The sequence below is a fragment of the Sebastes umbrosus genome, chromosome 10 (assembly GCF_015220745.1).
Source record: "Sebastes umbrosus isolate fSebUmb1 chromosome 10, fSebUmb1.pri, whole genome shotgun sequence".
NCBI lineage: Eukaryota > Metazoa > Chordata > Actinopteri > Perciformes > Sebastidae > Sebastes > Sebastes umbrosus.
In genome coordinates this window covers 10616221-10628431 of record NC_051278.1, presented here as the reverse complement: position 1 = coordinate 10628431, position 12211 = coordinate 10616221, and the positions used below count along the sequence as shown (strand labels likewise).

The following is a 12211-nucleotide window of genomic DNA, read 5'->3' as shown; positions in this document are numbered from 1 at the left end:
ATCTGTTTAATACCACACACTGGCTGTTTGCTTTGGGGGCAGCTTCAAGGGAAACAGGGTGGCGAGTTAATGAAATGTCTGACAGTGGACTCAGTCAGGTCAGTGGTATGAAATGAGAGCAGGCAAGGGGGGGGAGGGGTTAAGGGCGACATACAGCTGAGCCTCTATAGCTAAATTATCTGATCAGGAGACGGCCAGACGAGGACAACCTCACCTTGACCGGTCTATCCACTGAGCTGCACACACTACTTATGCAACAGATGCTCTTAACCCTGTTTATGACACTACAAATCAACACATGGCACGGCCACAGCTGAGGAAGAGAAGCCTGGAAGATGGGTGAGGAAGGAAGATACAAGGGAGAGCCTATCGTAGAGGAAACAACATCATGGATTCCTGCCAATAATAATAATAATCGTGGGCCAATGACCTTTCTATATTTAGTTCCCTTTCCACTCAAAGATGCAGCCAGATCACTGCAGGGCGCGTCAGATAGAAGCCTCTGTGTATTGTTAGGGTTTAAATTGCCTTTAAATGGTTCCCTACATCAAATAAGAACAGAAAGGACCAAAAGCAGAAGCGCCATTTCAGCAGTACGAACTCCCAAAGTCCCAAATGCTGAAACTGAGCATACGCTTAAACTCACTAATTAATAAGTTATATCTTGTTTGTTTAAACTATAATAAAAGGAAGTGTAAAACAGCAAGCAGTCTAGCTGTTTCCCTGTCTTTTTTTGCTAAGCTAACCATTCTAGCTGTAGAAATATATTTACCATACAGATTTGAGAGTGGTATTGATCTTCTAATAGATAAACTAATAGTTGTTAGTGAGGATCCTTGGATATTAATAGATAAAAGTAATACATCTGTCAATCCCCTTTCAAATATGTGGTGATGACATGGAACATCTGGATTGTACTATCTTAAAAGGAACACAACAGAGGCTGAGATATCCTGACATTTAGTCCCTAGTATGGAGCAAAATCCAACACGCTGAGGTCTACATTTCCCATAAAATGTAAAATATTCACATTTAATCTGAGAATTTTGACTTTTTTTCTTGAAAAATTACTCAAACCGATTATCAAAATAGTAAGCCATTCATTTTATAGTTGACAACTAATTGATTAATCGTTGCAGCTCTAACTGGGGCATGAGTAAAAGGGTCATTTCACCAATTTAACACCTGAAGATTCAGGTGTTAAATTGGTTAAATGCTCTTTTAGTGCATCAAGACTCAAAACATTTCAGCAATTCAATCATTCAAAAATAACAGTGACCAATCCACAACAGCACATGTATTGCTTTATATTTTATTTTATGTACAGTACATGTAAAAAAGAAAACAAAAAAGTAGCCAATAACATTGACCAACGTGGGCAACAGTAGATAGCCATGTTGCTCATACACGGGGAAAATCCTGACGGCCGTTTCCCCTCTCAGGCATACGTACATTTAGACTCCTCGCTGTGTAAGGCGGCCTGGAAACTAGCCGGGCTTGACAACAAACAGTCAAACCGCAGATTATCAAGATGGGAGGAGTGCGTTACCTGCTCTCCCCCCCTTTAACAAACACACTCCCCCTCACTGACAATCAACCGGCTAGTTTTCAGCCTCGATCTGAACAAAGTGTTCCCAGACCGGCAGAAGGAAGGGAGACGGGCTGGTTGGCTGAGCGTGACTGTGTGCAATCTTCGGTACGTTTTTAATACAGACCGGGCTGTGCTCGACAGCCTCTTGCCTTAACTGCCCCCCCACTCTCTCCCTATTCCAACAGTGCTGCTTTCAACACAAAGGTCACTAAAGGTCAGCGTTGCAGTCTGCTTTTACCAGATGACTCGATAACTGCTTTTCCTCAGCACACTCAGCAGTTGAATTCACAGTATTCTTACAGCATGTTATTTATTTTTCTCTCTCCCAAACGTCACTCATAAAGCTTTAACTGATAATGCATAGGGGGCACATTTGTTCACCCATGTTTCTCCAGTGGAAATGTGGATTTTTTTGTAGTGTGTGTAGCTGAGAGTCAAATGCGAGAATACAGTGTACACAACCATCCGTGTCTGGTGTCCCCGATATTCGTACAATAAAATAAAAGAAAAGATTTTTTTTTTTGTATCTCCAAGGCCATGGATAGTCAACCACAAAGACTTCTGAACTCCCCTGCTGCCTATCAGGGCTGTGTCTCGGACAGTGAGCTTACAGCAGGCCACCAAGGTACAGATAAAGTGCTTTTTTTTTCTTACGCTTTAAATAATTAAAGTGATGTAAAAATGGTTCTCAGGAAAAAAGAAAAGAGTTGGGAGGAAGGGGGGAGGGGGGAGTTCGTTGACATGACAAGTTAAAAATGAAATGGAAGAGAGACACAACATGATTCTGGAGAGTTCAGTATAAATACATCCACAAATCCAACTAATGTCGCAGAAGGCTACGAGGATGGAACACTGATCGCTAGAAAAGCGGGAACAGTCACTACTGTCTCTGGATGGAGCCGTTCACATTATCAGAAGTAAGACTTTTTTTTAAACCGTGGTCAAACGGCTCATGTCCAAGTGTGTGTGTTTGTGTGTGTGTGTGTGAGGGGGTATTCCTTTAAAAGACGCCACCGGCTTCCTCTTGCCAGACCTCGCAGTGAACACATCAGCGGGCGAGGACCGCGATAATGACAGCAGCAGACTGGGAGGTTTTTGCGAGAGTTGTAGTGGAAGGGTGGATCATAATAAACCATTACAGATAATAATAATAATAAATACATTTGGGTCCTTGTAGTGTCGTTATTCAGCTCTATTGAAATATGATTAAATCTAGAAAACAAAAAAAAAAAAGGAGGAATAGTTCATAGTAGACCATGAGATGCCTGGCCCTTTTTTTTTTTCTTTTTTTGCTCCCTTATCCAGTCTCAACAACGCTCCACCTTGGCGGCCATTCTTTCAACCAGCCTTGTGAAAAAAAAAAAAAAAAAAAAAAAACGGCATATAAATAGTAGCCGTGGCAACCACACGTACTCCCCTCCTGGGTCTTGATGACACAGTCTGAGAATTCAGAAAAACTTCGGAGACCTCTCTTCAGTCCTCAGCCTCTACACGAAAGAGAGAAAAGAAGAGGCACAAAGTAAAGACATGATGAGCAAACAAGACAGGTCATATATCCGGTGCAGCAAAGACGACTTAACACAAGAGAGAGAGAGAGAGAGAGAGAGAGAGATGTGCTTCTGAACATGTCATGTTAGTCATCTGCAGATTATGGAGCGCTGTGAAGTGAACCGTCAGCTACATTCCAGCTGACAGAGCAAAGAAAAACGCTTCCTTTATGAGCTCTGGAAAAAAGTACCAAATAAAGGCTCGTCTTAACTCCTTACTGCTCTCGACTACAACCGACCTCTTCCTGGCTACTGAGCCCATATCAGAGCAAACAGAAGGGGTTGGGAGCAGCCTGTCTGTCTCTCATATCACTCAAAAGGCAATATTTAACCTTTGAGTGTGTGTTGAGGACCTGCTGCTTGGCTACACAGGAGAAATGCACAAGGAAACCAAGGGAACAAGCTTGCAAGCACAGTATGACAGCGTGCTTTTAACACATAACAGAAAACAGAAATGATTTTGTGCGCTTGCAGTACATAATACCTTTGAATTACTTTCATTGTGCTAAAAGCAGTATTGTCTATTGCTGTCGACAGTAAGCATTGCAGCCCGGGCCATCATTAAAGCTGGTATTAATGTTTATTTTGCTGCTTTGAACACAGCAACTCCTTCATGACATCAACGTCGCTGGAGTCCCCTAGGCTGGCACGGCACAACTAAATATTTGTTCAAATTAGTGATTCCACAAGCACAAGGTTCGGTTTGTGTTGCGGTTTTTGTGTCACGGTTTCTGTTCTGTTCGTTTTGCACATTAAGGAGAAGAAAAACTAGGGCTGTCAATGTTAACGCAATAGCGCAAATTTGTTTTATAACGCCACTGATTTCTTTAACGCATCATCATATGAAACTAGAAAACCTAAGGAATCCGTTGGTACCAACTATGTCATACTTGCTTATTGCAAAAGAAGTTAAATAACGCTCCAAAATTACGCTACATTTTGGTGAGGAAAAACTGTCATGGCCATTTTCAAAGGGGTCCCTTGACCTCTGACCTCAAGATATGTGAATGTAAATGGGTTCTCTGGGTACCCACGAGTCTCCCCTTTACAGACATGCCTACTTTATGATAATCACATGCAGTTTGGGGCAAGTCATAGTCAAGTCAGCACACTGACACACTGACAGCTGTTGTTGCCTATTGGGCTGCAGTTTACCATGTTATGATTTAGGCATATTGTTTATGCTAAATGCAGTACCTGTGAGGGTTTCTGGACAATGTTTGTCATTGTTTTGTGTCATTAATTGATTTCCAATAATAAATATATACATACATTTGCATAAAGCAAGCATATTTGCCCACTCCCATGTTGATAAGAGTATTAAATACTTAAGTACATTTTGAACAAAATGTGTGATTATTTTGCAATTAAATATTTCAAAAGATTGACAGCCCAAAGAAAAACATTTTCCCATGTGTTTGAACTCCAAAATAGATTGATTGATAGTAATAATCTATATTAAATGAAGCCATAAAATTGATTTTATACATGAAATACGACAGGTTACTTGACGGTCAAGTAGGCCTATGTTCAGATAATTGCCTCTTCTATGTCTCCGGCACCTCATCAAATAATTAGCAGGCCGGTATTTAATAGTGGTGCAACAGTTCAACAAGCCCACAGTTTGTACGTCATTGAACGGTTCAGTTTTGCATCCCTAGTTTAAATAAGCAGGTTGGTCCAGAATCGTGTTCACTCAGCTCACATCCCCCCCAAAGTTTAACATGAACATCGTCAAATTAGCTATTATCAAAGACATTTAAGGATAAGGCTGGGCAATATGACCTGAAATATATTCACAATTCACAGTAATGACAATGACACCTTTACAAATACACTTGTGCACCGTCGTCCTTGCAGTGAACGTTTTACTAATTCTATGCACTGAGGATTATGACTCTTTGCGTTTACCAAACATCTTAAATAGATGTGATTACCACCGTCATGGTGTCTCGTTCAATCTGCAGGATATTTTAGGCTTATGGAATGTCATTAGGATATCAGGGCTCTACAGTGCGACTGACTTCTGACACCTGAGCTGACATAACACAGATTTGCTCAAGTCAAACATTAATAAATCTTCTCCGCTTCCTCTTATTAGCAAAGAGCAGCAATGTGCTAAACATTCAGGTAGCAGCTTCTCATTTTTAGCCGTCACTATCACCAGTTAAAATAACAGACTGTGATGGCGGCCGGTCATATCAGCTGTCGCTGATTAATGTTAATTCAGTGAGTAACATGATAACAGGCCTAAATTAAACTTGTCTGTAGTCTGGTTAGAGGGCTCTCTGCAAGCTGGTGTCTGTGCTCGGCCAAAGATCATCTGTGAGGGAAGAAACTTGAGTATTTTTGTAGTTTTAACAACAGTGATTCATCTTCTCCAGTAAAACGTCCTGGCTAACGGCGTCCCAGCAGTTTCACGAGTCAGAATCTCCCAGTTAAACCTTCATTCATATCATATCAATACATGAAGCTGAACAACTTTGTAATTTTGAATCAGTAGCTTCATATTTGGATCAAGTTGTCAGATAAATATAAAATCAAAATTTCATATCCTCTGCTGCTATACATGTATTTTTTACTATGTACAAGTTTAATTTGAGTAAACTGCCACTCAAAACTCTTTCTGGCTTTTCAGCCCTGAGATTTCAACTGAATCTCTTGAGTCTTGAGACTTGAAGTTACTTTTTAAAGAAAATGTAACGCTAAATCTAAAAAGACTCAATAAGGTATTTGAATAGAGTCAGATTGAAAAAGTGGATTTGATACTGGGTTATCAAATCTCAACTCTAACTGCAAAGCCTCAAAAGAGTTAGCAGTTTGTCCTTTAGGTTCAAAGTACATCCTAAATGTTCACAACTCTTTAGTTATCTCTTAGTTAAGTCAGTTTGCCATTGTATCTTATGCATGCTGTATGTTTAATGATTAATAAGAGATGTATTGGTGTTCTTTAAAATAAAGGGGGCACTTTAACCTTGAAATAAATAGTTAGTACAGCTCGCTGCAAATGCCTGTGTAATAGACCGCTGTGTCTTTTTTCTTGGCCACACACTCTTCATATTGTTTGATTTTTGCAGCTATCTTCCAACAGCATTTAGCTTTGTTCTGCTCTGTATCATGTTTACTGGAGCAGAGTATGCACACCACCGTCATGGCATCTATCTTTTGTACCAGCCCTGTTGCAATGTTTCCTACATTTGAGCAGTTTTCTCTGAGTTAGCCTGGACACTCTCAGTTGACTACATAGCGGTTTGTTGTTGTACTTTCTGCTGCGTTGAAGGGGTTGGCTACAGCCTGTCAGAAGGAATTAATTAATCATACATACCAACAGTTTCAATTCATCACCCAGCCCTACTTTAAGTAGATGTGATGCAACCACATGTAACGTCTAACTGTTGTGAACTGACCTACGTGTCACCGTGGGAGAGCAGCGATGTAATCTCTGGGCTCATGTGGCCCACGGCCTTGGCTGCCTCCAGGATGGCTCTCCGGTACATCCCTTTCTTCTTGCGGTTGAAGCGGGACCTGAAGAGCTCCCTGAAGGGCGACAGTTTGGCAACGGAGAGCTGGGAGGTGGTGGGCGAACCAAACCACGCCACCTTCGCCTGGGGCCACTGCGCCTCGCAACTGGCCGTCTCCTCCTTGCGGGTGCCGCTGATGCTAAGGACGCGTGCCGGCCACCAGGGGAAGCCGTGGATCTTCCCCCACACGATGTCGCCCACCGCCACGGCGTGACCCTCCTCCGTTACGCACTTTGTCATGCTGCGGGTGTGAAGCCGCACCGTAAGCGGCGGCACTGTCTTGCAGTCTTCCCGCAAGGGTACAGAAGATGAGGTTACGGACAGGTCTTCACCTGGCGCCAGGTCGCACAGCTCTGGCGAGGTGCCGTCGGAGCTGAAGGACTTGGACTCATCTAGACTGTCGCTGCTGCAGACCGACAGGCTAGAAGAATCCGCTTTACGCTTACGGAAATTGATGAGAAGGGTGAGGTCGCTGTGGCCGCGCTCCGCCTCCTCTCCCGAACTCCCCGACCACAACTCCAGAGAGTTTTTACCTTCCCCTGAGTCTTCAGAGTGGGGGAGGCAGGGACCGGGCACCCTGGGGCTTCGTCTCCTGGTGCCTCCTACAAGTTCTGCCTCGTACTCGACCACACTCTCCTCACCGTCCCTCAGAGGGGGTCTCAAGTGGATCTTTGGAGAAGGCAAGTCCTGACCCACGGTAGTAAAAGGTCTGGTAAGTTTGAGTTTGGGAATGGACACGGTGAGGCCGGACCTTGTGGCATCTAAAATGTGCCGTTGCTCCTTAGTGGGATCAGAAGGCGTCTTGCCATTTTCTCCCACGCCATTCTGCACCAGCTGTTTGGGGCAGAACGGCTTGACGGAACCGTGGACTCTGGCGGGGATCTTCATGACCTCCCCCTTGCCCTGTGGCGTGCTGTAGGAGATCTTTATGACAGGACTGTGGGGGATAATGTCACCTCCGGGGAACTTCTCCCCTTCAGCGTCCCCCCTTTTGTCCTTCCTGAGGCGTTTGCCGTCAAGGCTGGTGCCATTTTCGCGTCTCTTAGCGTCCCTGCTCGCAACTACGTCCTCTTTTCTCGACAGCTTAGAGGGGCTATCCTTGTCGTCGCCGTCATCTTCGCTCTGTAGTGCATTCTCTTTTCTAGAAGTCTTAGTGTTGCTCATGCCGTCTTTGCTGTCCTCGTCGCTATTCAGCGTGTTCTTGCACTTTTCGCACAGTACCTGCCGCGGCCGCAGACGGATAGTACTCATGGTCATGCGGCCAGGCTCTCGCGACCGCCTCTTCTTTCTCTTGATTGGTCGCGGCGGGGGCTGAGGTACCCATTGGCTGTAGCTGTGGCGCACCCATAAGGGATGAGGGAAGGGGGCTCCTTCAAAATAAGGAGGGTAAGGAGTCTGTCCAGCTGGCACTGGTGTGGGTACGGGGCAGGGAACAGGTGCGGCAGGTATGCTGCTTTCTGTGAGAGTGTTTTCATCCTTTGGTCTCTGTGAATCCTGGCTGGGAGATTTGGAAACCGGCTCCTCACTCAGAACTTCTGGGACTTCACAAGCCGGTATAGGTATCGGATAGTCCTCGGGTTTTGCTGTGAAATCTGGTAGACAGAATAGCCCAGTCCTAAAACAAAGAAGAGACAAAAAAGCAACAATAAATGAATAACTGTGCGTCTCATTGAGCTTCGTTAGATGCAAATCAGCACAGACATTCTTGTTACACATGACAAGCATTTCTTGAATTTTTTAGTTAAGCAATTTCCTCCACAAGAACGATACTGTAATACTGTGCTTGTATTTCACCATGTCAGATGATGTTTCAATTTAGCCAAAAGAGCATCCACAGCCTTCCCTATGAGTGAAAACCTATTCTACCATTTTGTTTAACTGTGACTGGACACACTGACGCCACTCTCCTGTCACCTGTATGCTGAAAATTCTTTACGCGTGGGGGTTGGGGTCCACGAGCAGCCAGGCGATTATCTGTGCTGCTGCCTTTAGGCCACAAAAATGGAGCTATAGTATCACTGAGTCTCTTTGAGTGATGTTCATGTTCCTTTTTCGTACCAGCAAACATGTCCAAAGAGGGCCCAACTGCCAAGGAGTCTTTGAGAGGTGGCTGGCAGGCAACAGTAACATGGCTGTGCTGCTTTAGTCAGGAGACAGCAGACAAAGAGACTACAGGATGCCCAGGAACAACCCCCCCCCACCCTCCCCAACATCTGACTGAACAAAAACAATCCCATGAATCACTCGGGATTCAGAGATGTAGGGAAGGAGCCAGGAGATTTCAGTTTGTTTTTGCATCCGTGTCTATTCAGGGCCTTATGTGTGTTGAGATTATTAATTAGTGCACATTTGGGGAGCCCGTTTTCCTCCCCAGGAGGAGTAGTTGGCAGGCACCTCTGAATAATAGTCTCTCGGCGCTGGCTTGTTCCCTTCTCACCTTTTTATACGTGCCTCTAAAGCAGCCGAATATTTGCCTTCACGATGATTGACACGGCAAAAACAGGGCTGCCTGTGACAGGGAACAGGCAGTGCTAGTTAACCACAGTACAAGGACACAGCATATGACCAGCCATGATTCACCGCGCGCTGTTGCCAGTTCACGTTGTGTACAGTGTAACTAGATGCCTGAATGATAGGCCTAGATGGTGACATTATGAAAAAAACAACCAAAAAACCTGTGGGAGACAATGACAGGAAATGTATTTCCATGAGCTGAAAAGGAAGAAGAAGTCAAATTTTGTCAGTGACTAGGCCTGAAATATGAGGCCTATTTTGAGTTATTCCAAGGCCTGCCTTTTCCCATTTGGGTGGGTTATTTTCAGGACAGCGTGAGCTCTCACATGAAAAACCATCTAAGCATACTAAAGGGGCAAAGCTGGTCAGATTCTGATTCCGCTCGTCTATAAATAGTCTAAAAGCCAGTGGCTTTTAAGGTGCACACAGCACCAGGAGCAACACAAGGCTTATATACATGTGACGCAAGAGAGATAGCAAACACTGATATATGACATTATTTTACTTATAAGGCTTCTCTCATTTGTATTGTGTTTTCTTGTTATTAACTGTAAAGAGTGGGCCTTTTTTCCCGTCAAGCACAGAGTCCCCCAAGATGATCACTGGATCTCCTCAGAACCAGGTTTTAAAGAAATGATTTAATCAAATCCCCATATGCACCTTGTATTGTCTTTTCCATTGTTTTCTGCAGGATCAAAAATGGCTGGTTATGAAGAGCCATGTCTCATGTTTATCTGAACTGAAAGAAAACTAGCACACCAATGCCATCTGTATGTAAAAAACACATCAAAACATATACAGAATACTCTTCAACCAGAGGCCTACCTACCCTTTTAACTCAACAGCTGCTGTAATCAAATCCCACATGCACCTTTTATTGTCTTTTCCATTGTTTTCTGCGAGATCAAAAGTGGCTGATTATAAAGAGCCATGTCTCAACAACTGTATTTCATTTTATCTGAACTGAAAAGAAAACTAGTACACCAATGCAATATGTAAAACACATCAAAACATATAGAGAACACTATTCATCCAGAGGCCTACCTACCTACCCTATTTACTCAATAGCTGCTGTCTTTGAGGAGGCTAACAATAAGCTATACATGAACCCATTGACTTTAGTTGCTCTATAAGTGAAGTCATTATCAATATATATATAGATAGGAGCACTACCAAGCTGTTTTCTTGTTATTAACTGTAAAGAGTGGGCCTTTTTTTCCTGTCAAGCACAGAGCCCCCCAAGATGATCACTGGATCTCATCAGAACCAGGTTTAAAGAGTTGATTTAATCAAATCCCACATTCACCTTTTATTGTCTTTTCCATTGTTTTCTGCAACATCAAAAGTGGCTGCAACTGCATTTCATTTAATCTGAACTGAAAGAAAACTAGTACACCAATGCAATATGTAAAAACACATCCAAACATATACATAACACTAGTCACCCAGAGGCCTACCTACCTACCCTTTTTACTCTAATAGCTGCTGTAATCAAATCCCCACATTGCACCTTTTATTGTCTTTTCCATTGTTTTCTGCAACATCAAAAAGTGTCTGCTTATAAAGAGCCATGTCTCATGTTTATCTGAACTGAAAGAAAGCTAGTGCATCAATGCAATACCAATCTATATGTAAAAACACATCAAAACATAATACATAATACTATAGAGCCAGAGGCCTCTCTATCCTTTTTACTCAATAGCTGCTGTCTTTGATGAGGCTAACAATAAGCTATACATGAACCCATTGACTTTAATTGTTCAATAAGTGAAGTAATGATCAATATATATACATAGGAGCACTACCAAGCTGCTCAGTAGTTCACACATGGTGAAATAACGTGTTTAAACGTGTCATTATGAGGTGAAATTTAGTCAGGTTGCCATTAGCAACGAGCTAGCATCAAGCTAACCTGCCAGTCTTTTGTATGGAGGCCCAGTTAGCTCGCAGCTAGCTCGTTAGCATCAGAAGGTAGCAGCTACCTGCACATTCATCTCCAAACATAAACATTATAATAACACTCACTTCTTGTCGCAGTCCAGTAGTATGCCCGTGTAGCTCCTCTCTCGGTAGGTCAGCGTCACCACCAGTGTGTCGTTAACTATCTGATCGATAGTGACAGGTACCCGACAGCCGGCCCGCAGCTCCTCCTCGGCCGCAGCAGCCTCCATGTTTCCCGGCGTCAGTCGTCCGGCTCGGCGGTGCTCGATCCCGGCCAAGGGAGCCACGGTCGCGTCGGGACCAGGCCAGAGATCCGTCTACACCTTCGCTATTATTGGGAGAGCAGCAGGGAGGAGGAAGCTACAACCAGCAGGGCATTAAAATGACGCCATCATCACCATCACCATCACCCCCACCACCAAGAAGTCAATTACTACAGTCTCCTGCTACTGCCACCGCTGACATCACGATGCCTTAGTGTGCTGGAGAGGAGCAGAGATCTCTGAAGAAGGCCTCCCCTCTCCTCCAAGGCTCACTTTGACTTGTTTCATGCCATCCATGAGTTTACCTCGGGGAGACCTCCGGTTCACACAGAGAGAGGCTGATGACTGCTAACTTATACTAACATTATTATACTGGATGCATTGTGTAACACGCTGCAAGCGACATGGTGGTGACAAAAGTGACCTCTAAATATTCATCAATGTAAACCACAGCTAGTTACACAACAGCATTACATGTTCTATTTACTAAAGTACCTTTTGAATCCTTCAAAATGTAGCCTATTTGTATTGTTTACCACTTCCACTTGACTTGTATATAGACATTTTATTGTATTCTTGTCTTGGTCATTGGTGCTTTATTTATTTATATATATATATATATATATATATATATATATATATATATATGTGTGTATTCACTAGCTGGACAGATAAAGGTGAGTAATAGACAGGACTGTTATGTACACAAGTAGTGACAAAACAGGTGTGTATATAAATATATAGTATATATATATACATATGTATATATATACACACATATATATATATATATATTGTATTGTATAAATATATATATATATATATTTTATTGTA

The 12211-nt window shown here is 43.2% G+C and overlaps 1 protein-coding gene across 3 annotated transcripts; it reads right to left on the bottom strand.

Annotated features, from left to right (window-relative positions):
- Positions 1-1296: 1296 nt before the first annotated feature.
- On the bottom strand, positions 1297-11905 carry pwwp2b (PWWP domain containing 2B). Of its 3 annotated transcripts, none has more exons than XM_037782645.1 (3): positions 11199-11905; positions 6550-8274; positions 1297-3078 (listed from the first exon to the last, which is right to left on the bottom strand). In XM_037782645.1, the coding sequence occupies exons 1-3, from the start codon at positions 11342-11344 to the stop codon at positions 3072-3074; spliced, it is 1878 nt and encodes a 625-aa protein (XP_037638573.1). In that variant the 5' UTR covers positions 11345-11905; the 3' UTR covers positions 1297-3071. The 3 variants fall into 3 exon arrangements, with proteins under 3 accessions (XP_037638573.1, XP_037638574.1, XP_037638575.1); XM_037782646.1 differs by having other exon boundaries at positions 6546-8274; positions 11199-11903; XM_037782647.1 differs by lacking the exon at positions 1297-3078 and adding an exon at positions 4473-5461 and having other exon boundaries at positions 6546-8274.
- Between the last annotated feature and the right edge of the window lie 306 nt (positions 11906-12211).